General features: G+C 37.5%; 1 protein-coding gene across 2 annotated transcripts in view; it reads right to left on the bottom strand.

Annotated features, from left to right (window-relative positions):
• Positions 1-23,686, bottom strand: part of yes1 (YES proto-oncogene 1, Src family tyrosine kinase) — a 92,432-nt gene that overhangs the window by 24,046 nt on the left and 44,700 nt on the right. For both annotated transcript variants that reach the window (XM_051928879.1, XM_051928880.1), the window contains exons 3-5: positions 10,576-10,675; positions 5,688-5,786; positions 1,200-1,303 (exon numbers count right to left, since the gene is read on the bottom strand). In XM_051928879.1, coding sequence (XP_051784839.1) covers positions 1,200-1,303; positions 5,688-5,786; positions 10,576-10,675 — 303 coding nt within the window. The remainder of the gene's footprint in view (positions 1-1,199; positions 1,304-5,687; positions 5,787-10,575; positions 10,676-23,686) is intronic.

The raw sequence follows: 23,686 nt of genomic DNA, 5'->3' as shown, positions 1-23,686 counted from the left end.
CCACAGAGAAACAGTTTATAGCATTCCATGCAGTGCATGCCCAGCAGTATACATGGGACAAACATTTAAAACACTCACAATATGTATACAGGAACATCTCAATGCCATCAGAAGACCCATGGTCTCTGATTTACAGACATACAAGTTCAACTGGATACACGTTTAACTGGGCCAATACTAAGAGTGCCGGAGAGCCGACTGAATCTTGGCTCTGTAATGAAAACACCACTAACAGACACTTGGACTTGAACCCAACATATGCAGCCTTAAAAAGAACATCCAAATTGAAAAAAGACTATGACCAACACCTTCCAAACCCCAACTTATTAATCCCCCACCCCATTACTTTCTATATATTGCCTTTGATTCCTGTATGTTTAATCATTTTACTTTGATGAGGACACCTGGTAGGATGTCGAAAGCTTAGGAATAAAAAACACTATTATAAAAAGATACATAACCTCGTATACATATAGTAGAAGGGCAATGGGCATCCCAGGTGAGACAGGGAAATATATATTACCTGGATGGGAGGCCAGAGCGATGACAAAAGCTTATTGGTCTGTAGAGCGGAGAAATAACTTTGTGCCCAGCTGGCAGGAAATAATTGATGGGAAAGCAACAGCCGAAAATTGGGAGTTGTTCCATCCCCCATATGCTAGCTGGCAGAGGTTCTCATATGGGAACCCAGTCAGGACATCCACAGGAATGCTTGGGAATTGGAGTGCCGAAGTGCAGCCCTGTTGGGGTCCCTATGTATCGATAGAGGGTGCCGTCGGATTTGGGGGGAACCTTTAATGATCTAGAAGTGTTTCCAGAGGATATGACGTGGCAGCGGAAACACTCCTGGGTCCACAAACAACTAGAGGAGAGGAAGAAGAATTGTCAGTTTATTGTACGTTTACTGAAAATTGTTGCTTACACCTGGGGAGGATTGTGGAAAGTGATCAGGGAGTTAATAAGTCTATTTTAACTTAACGTGTGGTGTATTGCTGGGTCTGTGGTTTGGGGGTCACATAAGCACACACTTTATGCACTTATGGGCACAATTTCCCAAGGCAAACTATATATTATGACTGAAAAAAAATTAACTTGAAAAATAAACATCCTTTAATTATTGAAATATATCTTTTGCAAAGCATTAGATTAAACATGTCAGGAAAGTTCCTTATTTCCATGAAAGCATTCTAAAAGTTTACCTTTAGTAGTTTCACTCTCTCTTGCCAAGAAAGTTCCACGCTGGTTCCCTGGATTTAAAAGCAGCCGTTCAGCATCTTTGCGTCCCATTTTCCCAAAGTACCACCTAAATAGCAAAAAGTGAAAATCATTATATAGGTAAAATATAGTGTAGACTTGAATAAATGTGATATGCAAAATTAAATTTCAGTAAAGACTTTTACAATGACCTATATGGGAAAAATATTTTCAAAACTGAATAAAAGCCCATCATTATTTACAAAAGATATTATCGGAAAATTGGTAAGTAATCATGTACAGTGACTATAAAAACCACCCTTAGACATTTAATTGTTTATTGTTAAGCACACTCAGTGCTCTCCTAACTGATACTTTTCTGAAGACTAGCACTGGGTTTACCCTTTAAGACCACCATAGTCTTTTCTATCAAAGTCCCATGAAAACTCCCTCACAACAATGTGAAATCAAATAAGATGCAGTACACTCAAGATTCCAAGTGCATACTAAATCTACCACCACAATAAATACAGTTGCAAGACTGCAGCTTCATTAGGTTTAAATGTGACTAAAGTGTTATTTAGGCAAGAAGCATTTCTAATTTAATCATCAACAGCAGTAACATAATTCCATGCCTCAGCTAATATGTATAAATATGCCTATATTTGCATTTGATCCACTTTGATTCAGCATTTTTAGTCATTCTTTCTGTCAAGCTGAATGTGTCAGAACAGAGAATTAAAATGAAACGAAGATCTCTTTAAACACAATGTTGGTTATATGAGGCAAAATATTAAACAAGACACTAATAGATGGTCTTTAATCTTCTTTTAACAAGGAGAATTGAGATCATGAAAAAGAATATCCCGTCAAAGGTCTTACATCACTTTTACAGCTTTCTTATATCTCTCAACAAATCCTTTTAAAAGAAGTTAAACTCAATTGTAACATTTATTGGGAGTTCAAAATGGCCATTTACTAAAGATCAACTCTATAGACAGCTAAACACAAAGGAGGCATGGTACTGTAACTTTCAGTTCTATTACTGGGCTACAATAACATATTGGACATAAGCATTAGGCAATAAAAAAAAACCTGCTTGGTTATCCATGGAAAAGAAGTCCTGTTCTATTCATCCATCCATCCTCTTCTGGTTATCCGAGGTCGGGTCTAAATCTTGCTAAATCAATGTGTGCCAGCCAACATCATCATCAATTTACCAGCCACACTGAGGTTCATCGTTTACAAGACATGGAACCAATGCAATACACATTTTAAGGCAGAGAAGTTCTTGTCTGGTGCTGCAGCCTTCTTTAATCAATGTAGTTTTCAACCCATGGATGTTGCTAGGGATTATATCATTTAGAGATCTCTTTACTTATAATGTATTTGTATCTTTTGAACTAATATGCTCTAAACTTAATCTTTTAGTGGCTTTTTAATTTGCATTGAATTAAAAAAAAAAAAAAGCCTTTACAAAAAGCAACCAACCCAGGTTCCCTCATCATTCACCTACTGTGTATCTTTCCCGGAGGTGATGCTGGATAGTTTCAATGGAGATTTTTGTGTCACCTCCAGTGTATCATTTAAAGAAATCTTAACCCTAAATCAGCTCAGAAGATGTAAAACCTGTCTCAATTAAAATTTCAGGAAGAATTAAATAAGCCATTCAGAAAATACAATCCAATTCAATATGCACCTAGAACACCATAATTCAACTAAATACTGTTCACCATTTACAAGCTATATATTGTGTAAAATGTACCCAGGGCAATATCCAACCTGCTAGGCAAAATGTCTTGGGAAAGCCCTACATTTTTTTTTAATTCAATACTAAAACTTAAACAGCAATGACTGGATTAACACCAGGTAGGCAGAAGTACAGTGCATCTGGAAAGTATTCACAGCGCATCACTTTATCCACATTTTGTTATGTTACAGCCTTATTCCAAAATGGATTAAATTCATTTTTTTCCTCAGAATCCTACACAAAACACCACATATTGACAACGTGAAAAAAAGTTTACTTGAGGTTTTTGCAAATTTATTAAAAATAAAAAAACAGAAATCACATGTATATAAGTATTCACAACCTTTGCTCAATACTTTGTCGATGCACCTTTGGCAGCAATTACAGCTTCAAGTCTTTTTGAATATGATGCCACAAGCTTGGCACACCTATCCTTGGCCAGTTTCGCCCATTCCTCTTTGCAGCACATCTCAAGCTCCATCAGGTTGGATGGGAAGCATCGATGAACAGCCATTTTAAGATCTCTCCAGAGATGTTCAGATTCAAGTCTGGACCACTCAAGGACATTCACAGAGTTGTCCTGAAGCCACTCCTTTGATATCTTGGCTGTGTGCTTAGGGTCATTGTCCTGCTGAAACCGTCGCCCTAGTCTGAGGTCAAGAGCACTCTGGAGCAGGTTTTCATCCAGGAGGTCTCTGTACATTGCTGCAGTCATCTTTCCCTTTATCCTGACTAGTCTCCCAGTCCCTGCCACTAAAAAACATCCCCACAGCATGATGCTGCCACCACCATGCTTCACTGTAGGGATGGTATTGGCCTGGTGATGAGCGGTGCCTGGTTTCCTCCAAATGTGATACCTGACATTCACACCAAAGAGTTCAATCTTTGTCTCATCAAACCAGAGAATTTTCTCTCTCATGGTCTGAGAGTCCTTCAGGTACCTTTTGGCAAACTCCAGGCAGGCTGCCATGTGCCTTTTACTAAGGAGTGGCTTCCGTCTGGCCACTCTACCATACAGGCCCGATTGGTGGATTGCTGCAGAGATTTGTCCTTCTGGAAGTTTCTCCTCTCTCCACAGAGGACCTCCGGAGCTCTGACAGAGTGACCATCGGGTTCTTGGTCACCTCCCTGACTAAGGCCCTTCTCCCCAGATTGCTCAGTTTAGATGGCCAGCCAGCTCTAGGAAGAGTCCTGGTGGTTTTGAACTTCTTTCACTTACGGATGATGGAGGCCACTATGCTCACTGGGACCTTCAAAAGCAGCAGAAATGTTTCTGTAACCTTCCCAAGATTTGTGCCTCGAGACAATCCTTTCTCGGAGGTCTACAGACAATTCCTTTGACTTCATGCTTGGTTTGTGCTCTGACATGAACTGTCAACTGTGGGACCTTATATAGACAGGTGTGTGCCTTTCCAAATCATGTCCAATCAACTGAATTTACCACAGGTGGACTCCAATTAAGCTGCAGAAACATCTCGAGGATGATCAGGGGAAATAGGATGCACCTGAGCTCAATTTTGAGCTTCATGGCAAAGGCTGTGAATACTTATGTACATGTGCTTTCTCATTTTTTTTTATTTTTAATAAATTTGCAAAAATCTCAAGTAAATTTTTTTCATGTCATTATGGGGTGTTGTGTGTAGAATTCTGCGGAAAAAAATGAATTTAATCCATTTTGGAATAAGGCTGTAACATAACAAAATGTGGAAAAAGTGATGCGCTGTGAATACTTTCCGGATGCACTGTATGCTACGAAGCAGAGAGGGAGAGAAAAAAAAAAAAATCAGTGGTAATATCCTGTGAAAAATTACATACATAAACACACATTTTGCTCAACCAGAAGAATCCCAATCCATCTTTTATAGCTCACTGAGAAGGTAATGTTTTATATTGTCATTTACTTGGCAAAAATCAAATTCTTTCTCCGAGGACCAGTATAGGATTTTTCAGAACTTGAATCTTTTAATCTTATATAAGGAACCATTTTGGACAGACCTTTGTATTCATATCTCCTCAGTGGGTGGTGAAAGAGTGCCGCATTTAAGAAGTGTCTACGAAACATACTGTTGTACATGCTATGTTATTTTCATTTGGTTGGGTTGTATTTTGTAATTATGACTTGTTTCTTTAATATACATTAATGGAAACACTTTTCAAACTAATAGGTATGAGTAAATTGCCACAAGCAAGTAGTACAAGAACAGAAAATCATCCTATGGTTAGTACGCTGGTTACTATGCTGTTAGTATGCTCTATCTAAGACCCAACCGCAGCAAACGTTGCCTCTGATTTTAGTCCACAGCAGTGCAGTAAACATGTTCTCAAATACAATGTACCCTTGTGCATTCTAAGGTAATCAAAGTAGCAGACTAACCTGAACCTACACTTCGTATAGTTTATAAAACTGCATTTTGTGTAAATGAGTTGTCATTTAGCTGGTTTAGCAGCATTTCCCTGCTTTATCAAGGGTTTCACCAAGATCTCATTATGTATATGCAAATATTCCAAAACTGAAAACACTGCTGGACCCAGGCATTTCAGATTGCGGATACTTAACCTGCTGTAGTCTTTAAAAGAAGGCTAAATATTGCCCATAAAAGGCTTTTGAGTCGAAGATGAGAACTGCATTTTATTGCAAGAAAATGGCCCTGGGTTATAATAAGCAAAAAATTTTCTGATGTTTTAAATTAAAAAAATATCAAGTACCATGTAACCAAATAAACTATATAAATATCACACTCACTCTTCAGCCTGTATGGAGTCAGCAGGAGCAACATAATTACTAGGAATGTATCCTTTTTTCCCTGTATTGATGGAACGAGCTTCCCACCAGTCTCCCTCCCTGAAAAAAAGACAAGAGATTTCAGACAGTTAGCATACTGTATGCAACATCATCTGTTAATAAAAAAAACTTGCTCAGTCATTTTCACATTTGTTCTGGAAAATACACCATCTACTTTAAAACTTATTTTCATTTATTATCATGCAGTACTAACAGCCTAACAAATAGTTTTTTTTTTTTCCCCAACTTTTTTTAAAAAAGGATGCAACTTTTTAACTCGAGTCATTTTTTATTTTAGATTGTAGTCAAATAAAGGAATTAATGCGTTTAACACTAACTGATTTTGATTACTGGAGTCAAATATACTTTTTGTGAACATCATCCACTGCTGTTTTCTGCTGCAAAATTCAGTTGTACAATACTTGCAGTTATGATGCCACTGTTACAGCTTACCATGCTCTACACAACCTTGAGCTTGGAGTTTTAAAACCACTACCAATTTAACTTTCAGTCAGCACCAACCACCATGCCTCGATCACAGTCACTTAAATCACCTTTCTTACCCATTCTGATGCTCTGTTTTAACTTGAGCGGGTCTTCTTGACAATGTCTGCATATTGATACAGTATTTGCATTAACACACAGTTGAACATGCGTACCTAATAAAGCAGCCAGTGAGTGAGTGTGTGTGTATGTATATGTTAAATATATTACCAGCCAAAACCAATTTTAGGACAAATTATTTTAGACTAGGTCAAGCCAGTTTGTCCAAAGTAGGAATGGATGAATCAGTTTGGCCTAGTCCAAACAAGATTATCCTAAAATCAATGTACTGTAGAGCTCCCAGGACAAACTGATTTGGCCTAGTCTAAAACTAGTTTGGCCAGAAATCGCACTTTCCTCTGAAGTATAAACCAGTCTGGCCTAGTCAAAACTGATCCTGTAAATTCAGGGAATCCCTGCCCGTGCCACCCCCCGCCCTGCATCTCCCACAGTGCACTACCGTCATTCCACAGTGAGCCATAAATCTGCAGTGTTTTTATTCATTTAATTGTTGCGTTTGGTTGCCATATCTTTTATTAGTTTCATTTGTTTATTTTTTGGGTTTTGTGTTTCTTGAGGTTAAGGATGAGGGTTTGATTAGTGGACAAAGATATCAAAGGGAGTGCACAGAGAGATTCTTCACCGAGATTTTGAAAAGCGAAAGCGACGTATTTTAGTGTGCTTATAAAAGACATTTAGAATTTGAAGAAGTGGAGGAGGCTAAAAAAAAGCAGAAAACACCCCTACAACAGAGAAGGTTAAAACAATTTAATGTACTGGAAATTGGAGGCATAACTAGCCCAACTAGGCCAAACTAGTTTAGACTAGGACAAAATCAGTTTGTCCTGGGATCTCTACCTGGATTTCAGGATAATCTAATTTAGACTGGCTAAACAGATTACAGTGGAACCTCTAGATACGAGTTTAATTCGTTCCAGCACTGAGCTTGTATAGCGAATTTCTCGTATCTAGAACAAACGTCCCCATTGAAAATAATGGAAATCCAGTTAATCCGTTCCGCATCCCAAATATATTAACATAAAAATCAATTTTCCTAACAAATAACACTGATAAATTATATATACTGTAGTCTACCTTTAATAAATAACACTGGTAAATAATATAACTGATTATTAAAAGAATCAAAACAGGTGTCCAAAGTGCAGTAGAGCATTCAATAAATCTTTAATCCTTAAAACAGTTGTGAAGTGGAGGTTTAAAGTACATAAGAATAACAATCCTTTAACACGAGGTTAAAACGTCAACAGGAAGCAGTCTTCAAAAAACAGATGACAATCCCCGGTGCGTCTTCTCTGTTAGCGTCTCACCTGCTTCTCCCATGCGGGCTCTGCAACAGGCGAGACACTTAATGCAGCTGACCTTCTCTACACCGTCCTGCTTCAGCTGTTTGGCTCGCCTGTTCAGCTACACGCGAGCTTGTACTCGCTCGCTCTCTCGCACCGACTTCCTACTGCTGCGGATTCCTGCCTCCTCCGGCAACCTCCATTCTCTCTCCTCTCCTCTCTTTTCTTTTACTTCTTCTCCCCCTTAACCGGCTCGCGCTTCTCTATATATGCGGGGAAGACATGGCAGCTGCTAGGGTTACCACTTTTAATACAAAAAAATAAGGGACGCATACGTATTGATTCAAAATGGGACGCGCAATTTCATTCTCAAATACTGGACGATTCCGTATTTTAAAGGACGGGTGGCAACCCTGCCCAGCCCATCAGCCACAGGACAAATCATGGATGTGGGCAGTTTCCCACCTGTGCACTTAGGTGAGAAACGCAGAAACCGCAGATCGCCCTGCGGCTCGCTACAGCTACCACGCCCCCTCACTAAGCCGCGAGCTATACCCACAGCCTGGCTCGTGGCTCGTTACGTGAGCCAATGCTCGTATTTAGATCTGAATTTTTCGCTCATACTTTCCTCGTATTTTGAATTTCTCGTATACAGAGGTGATCGTATCTCGAGGTTCCACTGTATTTTAAAATTGGGTTTGGCTAGTAAAATAAAAGTATACTCTATAAATAAAATTATACAAAATTAAAAAAAAAATAAAAAAAAATAAAAAAAAATAAAAAAATAATGAAAGTCGGCCCTTTATAAACACTGGACAAACATTTTTAAAGGTTTTGCTTCCTGAAAAAGTTTTGGTGCTTATGAGGGACATTAAGCTAAATACAAATATAATTTTAGATTGACTGTATGATGTAGGAATTTGGACAAACATGAAATTAACTTATTGAGGTTAGAGTGTTTAATTGCTTGACACAATGCATTAGTTCAAACGGGATAAAAATCTTTTACAGCTAATCTTTGCATTCTGCATATGATGCTTCTCATTTCAGTGTCTAACCACAATCAACCAGCACTGAAGGATTCCACTTGAAATAATACTGCTTTTCCATCATTACTATGTCCTGGTGTAATCTTTAACCATGTTCATCACTGACTGCACCAAGATTAGCAGAAAAGAAGTCCAAGTGTGAATGCAGAAAGTAAAACTTTAGCAACATAAGCTTCATTAATTTGTATGCTTAAAGAAAATTTTCAGCAAGCTGGACATAGTTGGTGCTCTGCAGCTGCCAAGAAAATTCTCAACATCTATGAGTGCATTCCATGCAATTTCCTTCAGCCCCACTAGCAGACCTTTGAATTGTTTGACATTAGGAAAGTTTACATGCACTTCAATAACCCAATTATTCACAGAAACCTGGTTTCTAAAATGCCATGGAGTCTATTATTCCACTGGGTTTTTGGCCTCTGAGAAACTTGGTTAACAAGTGCAGATTTCTCAGCAAACAACCCAATTACGTGGCATTGTAAACCCTTAACTAGGTTACCATTAAGGATTTTGTAGTCTGTGCATGTCTGTTGCACTCTGACAGTCTGTGCATGTATTTGCTTCACACATTCTTTCAGTAGCCATAAGTAAAAACATCCCCAAAACAAATTTTAAGAGGCGAATGTTAGAGCAATTTCATTATTACTTCTACTGGCAGAAATAATCAGTCTTAATATTTCAGAAATATGCAAATTATGTTGACGAGTTGAATGAAGAGTGCTAAACTCAGCAACACAATCTCCAGAACAGTGGGGCAACATGTTCAAAAGTAACATGCGTTATGTAGTCCGATTACTTTTTAAAGTAATGAGTATCCTAATATACTTATCTTATTGACAAAAATATCTGCATTATTATTCCAACAGCACTGGATGTAAGGCAAGAAGCACATGTTCCATTTTCTTTGCTGGGCTCAGTCACATAGCCAAGCAGAAAAGAGTGCGCTATGTGCATTCCAGTAACAGAAACCTATAAATAAAGCTTCAATTTGACTACACACATTTTTAACATGCAATAAAAAAATAACCACAAGGGTCATGATTTTCAGGTTCACGGTGGCCAATGATTAATGACATTGGAGCGTTTTGAAAATGTAGAACTCCAGAAGATTACCTGCCCATGTCAAAGATTTATTTTAAGAAACCAGGTTTCTAGCCTTAACACTAGAATCCCTGCAGACTACAAAAATATTCGTAATGCTGGGAAACCTTAAATTTAAAGGTGATTTTTGTCATAAGCGGGACAAAATCCATAGGATTCATTCATAAGATGTTCAGTAAGCAAACTCACTGTCCAGCATAACTTGCACTACTCTTCAATTTCTGAGAAACATGATCCAAATCAACTCTAAAAGAGTACACTGTATATTTCTTTCTCAATTCAGAGTATCCAAAAAGCACCAGGGTTAAGAGCCTAACTGTGAATGATGTAATCAGGCACCTGCCTACACTGTGTCACACATTTTGGAATTTCCCTTGCTCAGACCATATAGGAATAAAATTTCTTCTCATTTAACAGAGTGTTGGCTTAACAATGATCCCCAATTCTTTAGCAAAACTTATGAAAACACTCAATGGGATATTACTGCTTAATAAACAAACAAACAATCTACTGTTATAACTTGCAATATATTGTTAGCACACTGTCTTATGGTGCTTATCTGAAGAATCTTAATGCACCTACCATAATAAAATTGTATTTTTTTTTTACCATCTTTGCTCTAAAACTCAATTAAAATTTACAAGTAACAGTTCAAAAGTTCTTTAGAACCTGGCAGACATATTTAAGTCTAACTCTAAGTATACCGAGTAATTTCTGTATTTTAAATATCTTTAGTTCAAATTAAATCCTTTACTTTCTCAGTTCTGTAAAATATGTTCTAATTTGAATAAGATAAAAACATTCAGCAATTCATCTTATTTCTAACAAAACAAAAAAAAAAAAACTTCAACTTACGTGTTATTGATGATTTGAAATCTTTCCCCTTTCTTGAATGATAAATCATCAGTTGTTCTCGCTTCATAGTCATATAAGGCCACAAAAATGGTAACTCCACCTAAAAACAAAATCATATGTTTAGACTCTTAAAATGAACACAATAGAAACATTTCATTGAGACTTTATCAAAGGCTTAAAAGGTTTGTTTTACCTAAGCCTGTAAATTCAAAAATTAGCACAAATAAGTAAACCTTGCATGGCAGTTAAATGTGACATTGCCCAGAAAACATTTCTCTTTATGTATCAATTTTAGTTATTTTGAAAAAGTCAAAATATTAACTATCATTGAATACTGATAGGGCGGCACGGTGGCGCAGTGGTAGCGCTGCTGCCTCGCAGTAAGGAGACCTGGGTACGCTTCCCGGGTCCTCCCTGCGTGGAGTTTGCATGTTCTACCCGTGTCTGCATGGGTTTCCTCCCACAGTCCAAAGACATGCAGGATAGATGCACTGGTGATCCTAAATTGCCCTTGGTGTGTGTGTGTCCAGCGGTGGGCTTGCACCCTGCCCGGGATTTGTTCCTGCCTTGTGCCCTGTGCTGGCTGGGAATGGCTCCAGTAGACCCCCATAACCCTGTATTAGGATATGGCAGGTTGGAAAATGACTGACTGACTGATTGAATACTGATAACAAAGCTGTATTTATCAACAACAATTAAGGATGCTTCTTCAGTTCTGTCAAAACTGCTTTAGAGAGGTGAAACACTGGGTTTCTCCTTAAATAATGAAATTGACAATATATTGTTAAATTTAAAATACAATAAGAAAACAAAAATAGACAATTGCAGTAAAACAATGTGATAGGAAAATTTAAAGGTGATTTTTATCATAAGCAGGACAAAGCAGGCATGCTGTCACATGCTTACCCTAACAGAAAATAAGCCTGTTTACATTAAAAGCCCTATAATTACTCCTAAGAACAACAAAATGTGATATTGTAAAAATATATATTGTAAAATGTACATAAAGTTTTTCCACTCTATTACACTGTGTCACTGCCTTAGTTGCTAAGATTCTAGCAAAACATGGGCATTATAAAAACAAAAAACAAGCATAATACTCTATATCAGTGGAACCAGCATTGGAAACACTCCAGACAATGGGACAAAAATACCTCTAATTATGAACAAAGTTTAACATTTCTGGCACTATTAAACCCATCTAATGCTATGCTTTTTCTTTTCTTAAAAAACTACTTTTCTTTTCCCATAGTCACTTGTACACTACATTAAAACCATCCTTATTCACAAAGTGAACTGCTTCGTTGGAATAAACGCCACAGCTAGTGATGCTTCCATCAATCGGCCTCCAATAATAAAAAGGTCAATTTTCACAAAATAACTGGTAGTATATTGGATGAACACAAAATTTTTTGTAGCACTTTTTTTTTTCAAGTTATGACAATTTAGTTGCAGTGTTCTTTTATGTGAGGTACTACAGTAGTTGAGCTTTTGCATATCTTTTTTACTGCAAATTTCCTGTAAGCAGAGAGCAGAAAGTCAGACTTTCAGAAAGAGAGAGAATGAGAATATTGGAATATTAGCCTTTACATTAAAAAAAAAAAAAAAAAAAGTAAAAGAAACGAGTAAAGAAAAGGTCATGTGCAATTAGACAAACAGCAAGAAATGCTACTTTAATAAATTTAGAACTTTTAATTTTATCCTTTAAAATGAACACTGCTTCTCTAAGTTTGGATGACAAGCGACCTTGTGTTAAGTACGGCAGCTCACATGTTCAATTAGAAAAAGAAGAGATGAAGAATTTGAAATTAGTAAACAGTCTTGTTAGCTTAACAGCAAACTTTTTCCATTTTTACTTGTAAACTTAAGGATGTTATTCTTGTATCTTCTTGAATAACATCTTATGAACATTTGATAGATTTGCAGTTTTTTTTTTTGCACTGTGCAGGTGTCATGCAATACAACTTTTGGTAAGAGACAAACACTGCAAAAATGGAAATTCATATTTATAAACAGACCTCAAAAATTAACTGGTACTCCGTTGGGGGGGGTGGGGAGACTATGAATAAAGTAAATATATATTTTAACAGCAAAAAGGACAGTAATGCAAGTAATGATTAAAATCTATAAGTGCATGTATATACACATTTAAAAAGGGTTTAACTGCCAGTATCAATGTAAGAGAACATATACTGTACATTTTTGTTAGACAAATTGTGAAAACTACTTTGCTTTTTTTAAAATAAACTTTTGTTTCATAGGAGTACACTACAGAGGAAATTAAACAATTTGACAGCTTTAAACAATGAGAAGCATTTTCTTCTATGCTTAATATATTTTAGATAATTTTCCGTACATATTTTTAGTTAAAAAGCATATACAGTGTTTTAGATGTTTTAATTTTAGCATTTTTTAAGGCCACTGAATATACCTATAGAATTTCACTTTGTTAAAAAAAACAGGTAACACTGGTCTTTAAATTATAAAAAATACCAAAGCTAACACTTTAATATAGAATATTGGACTTCTGTGTGTCTAGTTATGCAGAAGCTTTTAGTGTAAAATGTTTTTAAATGGATAGTGGAGAGCCTGGAAATAAGAATATGTATTGGAATTGGCCAATTAGGGAACATGAAATTAGTGATCAGTATCAGCCCAAAAAATCCTGATCAAAGCATCCTTAACCACCACCGGCATAATGCTCATAATAATTATTAAATTTGTCAATTTATTTTTTTGTAGAATATCCACTGTATTTAATCTGCTAAAAAACTTCTTCCATTATTTAAAAAGCTATTTTTTTTATTTATGCCATAATGCTGCTTATAATTATGATTTATTTTACTTAAAACTAATTATACAGTAAAAATTAATGTCTTCTTTGCTATGGATTTAAAAAAAAAAAAAAAAAAAAAGGGAAGAGAGGACAAGTCAAACTACTGCTTCAATTACATACTAGAAATTTTTGGCAGAATGCTTTACACCTGGGGTGCTCCCGTCTACAGCACAAAGCAGGGACAATACTAGTGTTTACGCATTACTCACAAAAGTTGGAAAACTGCACTATCCAACATATCTTAAACCATATGAAAATCTTTTCAATATGACTGCCAGTTTAAAAGAAATTAACAAGGTCAATTTAGGGCAAGAAAACAGTACATAAAACACTATGTTGACTACAGCTCATCTGATTAAAGGATAGGTACCAAAATTTAAATTAAATACTACACGACTTCAAAGTCTTGTTGTTTTGGGGTGCTGTAAAGGTTATGTACTTTATATAATAATGTAATTTATAACTGAACCCTTAAGAAATCAACGCAGTAACTGAATGGTTAAGGCATCAACATGGCTTCATCAAGCAAGCACATTTACAAAACAGATGGACAAGAACAGATGAGTTTTAGGCCATGATGTACTACTTTTGTTTGCCTATTGCCAAAACATGAAATGTGAAAGGCAGCTCTCGCTCAACACCCTGGCCACAAAAAAGCATCATTATCCTCTCACAGATACAATAACACGGACGAAGACAGAAAACAAAAACAGAATGAGAAAGAGGGGGGAAAAAATATAGCAGCCATAATCAACACAAAGAACAGAGGGTGAAATCAGGACCCACCTTGCACTTGCTGCCCCAATGGCTTTCGTAAGAAGATACTGGCGATACCATATCCTAGCCGTACCACTGGCATAAGAGTCCTAATAATCTTTGCCTCAAGAAAATACCCTCAGACAGACAATGTTTTTAGTGAAAACTTCAAGCCTTGCCCTCCATTGCTGAGGTGTTTCACTTGCATGTTGCTGAGCCATGGAGATTGCTTCATTCTGACATTGTTTTTCTTCAGTGTCATTAGCACAACGTTGATGTGCACATGCATTTACTGCTTACAGGTCTTTCATAGCAAGCAGCAAAAAAATTTAAGAGTGCATGCATATCCCATCTAGTGGCTGTGGTTGAGTGTGAGCAAAGTGGACTGCTACATATACAAACAGGTCTTTCGTTTAAATATGTCTAATAGCAAGATAATTCTTTTATTGAAACCTTACAAAAACCATGAATACTTATAAAAAGACAGAAATTAGCACAAGCATATAAACACCTTTACACTTTGAGATGCACAGATATTGCATATTACCACAATACTGGAACAATATCATTCACTTGAAAAGTGGGGTATCCCGTAAAGAAAGAAAACCTACTGTGGGTACAGAAGAGGTGGTTATTCACTCTGTTCTCCACCCTTGAAACATTTATGGAAAATGTAGACAGTGATAACCACACAGTGTACAATAAGTCAGAACTTGCTATAACATAAGAGTTACTCTAGAAGCAATAATATGAAGAGCTTCAAGTAGAAAAGGCTTGAAAATTTAGTTAATGGAAATCAAAATTAATGTGTTGCACTGTAAATATAAGCTTAATGAAACAATTCACTGGAAATTTCTGACTAAAACATTTATATTTAAATCAAATTCCTTAATACATGTCATAGTTTATTCAGAATGAAACATCATGTAATCATCCCAATCAGTATTCCATAATCAAATTAAGTTCATAAATATTAGGAGTAATTTAAACCTTTGATCATTTGTTGAGTAAGGCGATAATAGAAAATATTATGACAGACAGATGCCTTTTTTTGGCTGCTTCTGTTAGGATCATCTGTGGCGATCCCTCCATTTCCATATCTTACTATCATCTGCATCTTGCTCTGTCATACCCACCTCCTAAATGTCCTCTCACTACATCCATAAACCGCCCCTTAGGCCTTCCTCTTTTCCTCTTGCTTGGCAGCTCCATCTCTAGTACCCTAATCCCAATATACACAGCATCTCTCCCCTGCACAGGTCCAAACCAACGTAATCTCACCTCTTTGGCTTTGTCGCCAAACCATCCAACCTCAGCTGACTCTCTAATATACGCATTCCTAATTATGTTTATCCTAGTCACACCAGATGCAAATCTTAATACAGTAATCCCTCCTCCATCGCGGGGGTTGCGTTCCAGAGCCACCCGCGAAATAAGAAAATCCGCGAAGTAGAAACCATATGTTTATATGGTTATTTTTATATTGTCATGCTTGGGTCACAGATTTGCGCAGAAACACAGGAGGTTGTAGAGAGACAGGAACGTTATTCAAACACTGCAAACAAACATTTGTCTCTCTTTCAAAAGTTTAAACTGTGCTCCATGACAAGACAGAGATGACAGTTCTGTCCCACAATTAAAAGAATGCAAACATATCTTCCTCTTCAAAGGAAACAGAGAGGAAAGCAAACAAATCAATAGGGCTGTTTGGCTTTTAAGTATGCGAAGCACCGCCGGTACAAAGCTGTTGAAGGCGGCAGCTCACACCCCCTCCGTCAGGAGCAGGGGGGGGGGGGGGAGAGAGAGAGAGACAGAGAAAAACAAAGTCAAAAATCAATACGTGCCCTTTGAGCTTTTAAGTATGCGAAGCACCGTGCAGCATGATATTTACTCCGGTAGATGCAAAAGCAAATGAACTATTGTAGGATCTAATGCAGTTCATAAAGTTTTTACTTTTAGGTACATCATTAGTTAGAAGCTTTAGTTGAGCTTTGCGTTTTTGGAGCTGAGACATTTTTTCTTCTAGAAATATGGATAAGTAATAAGGAGTATTGCACTCACTGTTAATATGGAGCCTTTTCTGCGGTTGAATGGTTAATAGTGCCTTATTGTAATGAGATCCACCTATGCTGCATAGTGTGAATTGTGTTTGGTCCCGTTATCCGAGCGGTATCGTTTTGTACCTGTGATCGTGAATTCATGACTTGTTTGTTCTTGAGCGTGAGAAATATGGATAAGTAATAAGGAGGATCGCACTCACTGTTAATATGGAGCCTTTTCTGCGGTTGAACGGTTAATAGTGCCTCATTGTAATGAGATCTACCTATGCTGCATATTGTGAACGTGTTGAGATGACGTATGTTTAATACGGACGGTTCATTTAGAAATGGGGCTTTGTGTGTCATTTGTTATTTATGTTACTGTGGTCGTGGGTCTGAATCGTCGTTTTTGTGTACGTTTTGTGTGCTATGTCCGTAGTCTGTCCCGTTTCGTGTCCAATGGGCTTTGTGTGGTGCTCGCGGCTTCTTTTTTTTGTGTGCTTGTGGCTTGTTGAATCCTCCTCTTTGTGTGTGTCCCGTTTCGTGTGCAATGGGATTAAATCCTCCTCTTTGTGTGTGTCCCGTCCGTTGCTTGTGTGTGTGTGTGTGGGGTTAGGGGGTTTGCGGGCTCTTTTTTTTTGTGTGCCAGGGGCTTGTTGAATCGTCCTCTTTGTGTGTGTCCCGTCTGTGTGTTGTGTGTGTGGGGGGGGGGGGGGGGGTTTTGCCCGTGTGGCGCTGTGTGCGTCGCCTGCATTTGACTGCTTTTTTCTGTGCTCACTCCTTTTTTCTGTGGTCTTGGCCGCCTCTCGCGGCGCCTCATTTCTTGTGGCGCCTGCGCAGTACGTCTTTTTGCGGCTACGGCCCATGGCCGGATGTCCCTGCGTCCATCCGGTTTAGCATTCTCGGTTAGTAAAGTGGATCAGTAAACTGCATTAGCAAAACTCTCCGGCACCAGCTGGGTCCCATGCCTTCTATTTCTAAACAAATGAAAAGCTAATTCATGTGGTAACTATGACTAAATGAGATACTGTAAGCTTTAGCCATTCCATCTTCGGCCTGGGGATGCTGCAAGCGGTGGCTGGATGGAGGCTGGAGGGGGGCAATTTCGCTGTTCACACAGTGTAGTGTCCCTCGGGTGGCGCCCAGCAGCAAGCAGTGACCCATGGTCCATAGTCACTGGGGCCACAGCTATCCCTCGTGTACAGGATGGAGGCTTGGTGGGTGGACGCTGCATGCAGCATACTGTAGTGGAGGTGACTCTGTGGTGGGCAGTTGATGAACTGCCCCTCGCCGCCCCATTCATTCTCATTAGCAAGCCTGCTTGTACTGTTATGCACATAGCAGGAAGTTGTCTCTTGTCAGTACATCAGACGTATTGATGACTGATGCCATCCTGCTGTGATAAGAGTACAGTGCTGTGCAGAAGAGCTCATCTTAACCTTTTGTCTTCATCCTTCAAGGATAGGTGAAACACAAATCTGATGCAAGTGTTGGTAATACAGTAAAGAAGAGAAAAAACATTGAAAATAAAGTAGAAATAATAAAAAGGTCAGAGAGGTGAAACTCCATTCATTGGCAGAGCACTTGGTTACAGTCGGTCAACAATAGCATTTATTAAAATAATGTACCTGTTCCAACTTACATACAAATTCAACTTAAGTTCAAACCTACAGTCTATCTCATACATAACCCGGAGACTGCCTGTATTTAAAAATAAATAAATAAATAAAACAATGTATCATCTCCGAGCAGACCATACAATAATGCCAAGATTTCATTCGTAAATAGTACCTTGGGTGTACATCTGACAATATCAACCAACTTTTGTTTCATCCACAAAATAGGTTTTATGATTAAGTTTTACAATCATCTAAAATCTGCAGTTGCTTTACTCACTACAGGGCATAAGATGCCAAAACCTAATCTTGCAGCATCAGACTGCATAATAAAAACATTTTTACTTCTACTGTCACAATCTTACTGTATATATTAGAATACATTTTCATACACACATTCAGAGGCTATAAATTCAGTCATTTTAGTGGTCAAAATATTAATGTGCTAGAGAAAATAACTGCATTTTACATTATAGTATACACTCAGCAATTATAATCATGTAGCTCTTTATGCCTGTTAAGAATTTAGACAAACTTTCCAATAGCAAGAGAGATGGTGCTCCACGTCAATTTAACTCCTGCACTCACACAAATGGCACACCTATGGAATCCTTATATTATTCCTGTATTTTCTCAAAAAGGAACCATATTTCATACATGTCCAAAAGAGTAAACAGAAACCAACCACTAAAAAATTCATAAACACTTCAGTTGTCTCTACAAACTTTTCCTATTCTGAAACCAGCAGGCAGTGTGCTTATGAATATTTAGATAAGAACCTAAGAGGAGACCATTCAGTAAATCAGACTTGTTTGGATAGCTACATTGTCCCATTATAACATTTTTTAGAATTGTCAAGGTTTCTTTTTCAGCTACATGACTTGGAAGTCTGTACCAGAAAAGTAGGATCATAATCCCTTTCTTAATTTCTATGAATGTTACTGCAAATAAAAATACAATTTGGGAGGGGAACATGCAATGGAAAGGCAAATTAAGGTGATGTGCATACAAAATGCAAAAGCAGCACTTTTACTTCAGCTCTTCATTCAATTATCTTAATGGAAAAGATACCACAATGCAAAATAAAGAAAGCATATGAGGCTACGACTGGAGTATTATGTACACTGGGCCTGAAGCAATGTCTCAACTGATTGATACTATATTTCCCGCCTAAAGCAAATTAATTCCTTAAAAAGAGCTGATAATTCTTATTTAGATAAATCATCAATAGAAATAATGAGTGTTCAAAGCACATTCATTATATCACAGCTCATTATTTGTAGTCGATATATATAGAATGCATATAATAATGCCTTGTGTGACTTTAGACCTACTTCGCTTTGCTGAGTTTTTCTGGTAACAGCATTTACAAAAATACTAAGGAGGTTACTGAGATTTAATTAAAGCTGTCTGCAGTAACCCGTTAACACCCGAGATTAATTTAAAAACCTTGATGCATTAAAACAACGCAAAATAATCACAAGACTCCAGAATTTGCAAGCCACAATTCAGTTTGTGGCCATAGAATTTTCAGCCAACCCCTGCTCCGGTCAGAAGTCATTAACACATCTTTTGTTTTGTAAATGTGTCGATCAGCACATGCTGATTGAAGGTGCAAAGGGATTTAAGGTGGGCCAGGGTTACGAGTTTATTCGTAGGCTTTGATAATTCTAGTGTTAAACTAACAATGAATACAGAAATGACAAGTCTTTGTGTGTGTACTATTTAAAAGGAGATCAGTTCCTGAGATTTTTAATTTCCGAGCTTTTAATGATGCTTTTAGGGTAGTTTTTATATAAGTGATCAAATCTCCAAACCACGCATTAAAAAGGTTGAGAATGCTGTGGTGCCTAAACCTGCAATGTAACAGTTGCATCAATAAGAAGCCCTTTTCTTACTAGGCATTCTACAGCTCCTGCCGCTATAAGCATTTAAAATACCCATGACAAGTAATCACAGAGGCCAGTTCAATGCTTTGCCAAGTAATGTTATTCATTGCATAAAAGAAACTAAATATCAATAAATATAAACAAGATTATTTCCATACAACCGGACAATAGATTTGGGATGATGTGTTATTCTTGCATTTTAAAATGAATCTTTGATGCTCTTGTTCCATGCTGCATTGTGCAGCTGCATACCACCACCACCCCCACCCCCACCCCCCAATATTGTGTGGCGCCATCTGCTGGTGCATCACTTGGTTTATGAATTTGCAAACATGTTAAAGCATCTGAGACTTGCATATGCTCTTAAATATTCAAAAATTGGTGCTATCTTGAAAAATGTCTCCATTTTGTGGGTTCTCAAAACAATTTTCATCACAAGGCAGAGGTCTGAAGAAAACATCTGTGCCACTGACCTTCAACATAGGCAAACACCGGAATGCTCTCACACAAAAGAAAAGGAAAAACCATCAATAGCCATACATTGGCATATATAGCATCCCTGAAAATTTTACCTATTTATAGTATAACACCATAAATGCCAATACATATGAATAAACCATGTTCTCTAATACTACCTCACATTATGCAAAATTAACAATTATGTGCCTTGTGCTTTTTTTTTTTTTTTTTTTTTTTTAAAAAAACAACTTTGCAAAGAAATCTACAGAAAGTAAAAATCCATATAAAAAAGTTCTAGAAGTGTGTAAGGGTGTGGGTTTAAGAGAAAGTAAAACAGCAGAAAGAGAACATGTCTGTGCTAGTGGTATGTGGGTTCACGCATATTTGTTATTTTACAGATATGTCATGGAGCTCCTGGGGGGTGTGAAATGTGTCCAGTTCCTTTTTTTACCTGCACTTTGCCAGCTAGACCACACAATGGAGGTCTCATAAGAGGACCCCTGACTATACTGTGCGCTTCAAGGATGCCTTCAAGATGGAATTGGCAAAACGCTTGGATAACAAACATTTCACTGGAAACCAGACCTCTTTCTAGATACTAAGCCCAGCATCATCCTTGAACACTGCCCACCGCAATTTTCTGTGAGTCTGCTCACAGAAAAGTTCATGGTAAAATTAGCCAGCATTGAATAGACAGCAGATCTTGCAACTCCTGCATCAAGTGTGCCATGTGAAAGAGTTTTCACTTGCTGGACATATTGTGCATAAAAGAGATTTACTCTGGCATCTGTAAATGTAAACAAACTTGTGCGCCTTAACAACTGGTTGAATGTTAAGAGAAAAATACTGAGGACAGTATTCTTGACTAGGGCTGCAACGATTAGTCAACGCAATCGAAGACGTCGACTACAAAAAATCGTCGACGCATCAAACAGAACCTTCAATAGACACTCCAGTCACAAAGAACCACATTGGTTTTTGTAACTGCAATGTACTACATGAACGTCTGGGGGCAGCATCATTTGTTATTGTTTGTCAAGACTACACAAAATCCTACCAATGAAGAACAACATCTGAGGAGAAGAAGAATGTAAAGGAAAATAAACATGGTAGCAATGGCGAGTCGGATAGAGGAGGGGGAAGGAGATGGAAAAAAATTGAGACAGAAACTTTCTAAAGTGTGGGAGCGCTTCACCAAAAAAGAAAAAAAAGTTGAATGCAGATTATGCAAAGCGGAATTTTCTGTGTATATCAAGGTTTCGACAATGATAGTTAACCCTTAAACCGACACATACTTGGGGGTTAATGCACCCCTGGATGCCAAATACTTTTTAGCTGCACTTTTTAAGTAAACGTCACAATTCACAAAGAAAATGTGAAATTTTAATGGAACACATTTTTTTTTCATGCAAAGAGCATCACAATTACTGCAGCACTGATCATTTTACACACTGCAAATGAACTGTAAAAACTATAAATAAAAAAATAAATAAATAAAAAACTACTGCAACAATCTATTATATGTTCAAGGTGCAACTGAAGCCATTGATGAAATTAAGTAAATCACCGAGCCAACTGAGCTCGAACTGGTTTCATGCAAACACACACAGGTAAACGCCGATGACTGCAGGCTCGTCTAGTGCAGCGGCTGAATCCCAGAGACAGTGAGGCTGCAGGGGCTGGCAGTGCTCATGAGCTGGCTGCTCAACGAATATACTCAGTGACTGATCAGCTCCGGCGTGCTGCCAAATTGCTCTGTGAAGCAAGTATAGCCGGTTGCAGAGTTCAATGAATGTATGTCGTCGCATATACTTGGCTTCGGCGTGCTTCCAAATTGCACTGGAAACCGACTCTAGCCAGTTGCAGTGGTTTAAGTGCATATAACTTCAGTTATACTTGCTAACGTGTTTGGAGATATAGTAAACGAGTGAATAGGAGTAGCTGAGCCATCCTAGGTTTTTTTTCTTCTTTTTTCGTATAATATTTGAGTTCATATGAATAGTAAACCATCTCTAACTAACGTTAGGCAACTTGTGTTTTGTAGTATATCAGTAATTAGCTTGTTACATATTTTAGTCCGTTATTTTTTATTTTGGCATAATATAGTACATAATGTGATAAACTACAACACTTTTCCTTCAGAGTGTGATGAGTAAAACATCTTTGTCTGCAAAATCATTCTTGTGTATTCCTGCTACCTCTACTCCCTCTGAGCATCTCTGCTCAGCAGCTGGGAACATTGTCTCGAAGAACAGAGCCAGCCTCACACCAGAGCATGTCAAAATGCTCAAGTTCCTGCACTGCAATCAGGAATATATGAACAATCTTTTATAAACTGTACATTATTGTTTTATTTGTACTGAAGCTTTATTTAAATTTTTGGACTTTTAAGACACACCAGTGGCTATTATTGGTTAAGTTAAATGCACTTTGTTTAAAGACTTATATGCACTTTAGTTTGTATTGTTTTATGTATTTCTTGTTTATTGAGATGGCCTTACTAATCTAAAACAGCAATTATTTTCAAATTCATTTGTTTCACTAGTTATTTTAATTTGATGATTATTATTAATTTTAATCGTGTTAATGCAGAAACATCAGGGTGAAATTCACAGGTGGACAGACATGAGCAGATGAGGTAAGACATGCATGGGAGCCCAGAACAGGATGTGAAACCACAGGTCACAGGCATCAAAATAGTCAGGCATGAAATAATCGCGACTAATTGAAAAATATTGAACAATTAGTCGACTACCAAAATAATCATTAGTTGCAGCCCTAGTCTTGACCAATTTTACAGATGTGTCCAAAATATTGTGTTGTCATAATTTTGTCAAATGGAATTTCTCAAATCCTCTGAGAATTATTTCCAGTATATCAACTATACTGACATTACATTTACAGCTGACCCAAGGATGTAGTTCATAGCATATAATAATGAAACTTGAGAAATGTAATGTGTGATTAATCACAATTTCATAACCAAAATGTGATTAACTGCATTTAATATGTTAATGTATAAAGCCAGAAAAAAACTGTTTAAAAGGTTGGAGTTTGTTCAACAAGAAAAAAATATTACATGGAAAACATGTAAATATCAAAACATTAACATAAAAATAGTAGGAAAGATATGACTAGTGCCCACTGCTGTGCAACACGCATAGCTCAATGTTGCAATCGGAACAGTAGGAACATTTTTTGGCACGCTTCCCTTTTATGCTCAAGCAAAAGAATAATAGTGTAGAACAACAAAACTTGATCCGCACTATCAATGCATCTCTTGTGCTAATGTAGACTACCAAAGCACAAGGCTTTGAGACCTCACCATTTCCCCAGATATGAATGACAGTTGCTGCACTGTGAACAGTGCTTAGGGGGCTAATGTCTTTCCATTGATTACTATCACTTTGCCTAATTGCACCAGGGTGAACCTTCCAGTGACCAAATTCACCAGGTACATTACAGCAATTCGGTTGTACAGGGCCATATGCACCAATTTCACCATCTGCCTCAAGG

This window comes from Erpetoichthys calabaricus, chromosome 6 (genome assembly GCF_900747795.2).
Source record: "Erpetoichthys calabaricus chromosome 6, fErpCal1.3, whole genome shotgun sequence".
NCBI classification, from domain to species: Eukaryota; Metazoa; Chordata; class Cladistia; order Polypteriformes; family Polypteridae; genus Erpetoichthys; species Erpetoichthys calabaricus.
Note: the sequence above shows the minus strand (reverse complement) of the source record. Positions and strands in the feature narration are given on the sequence as shown.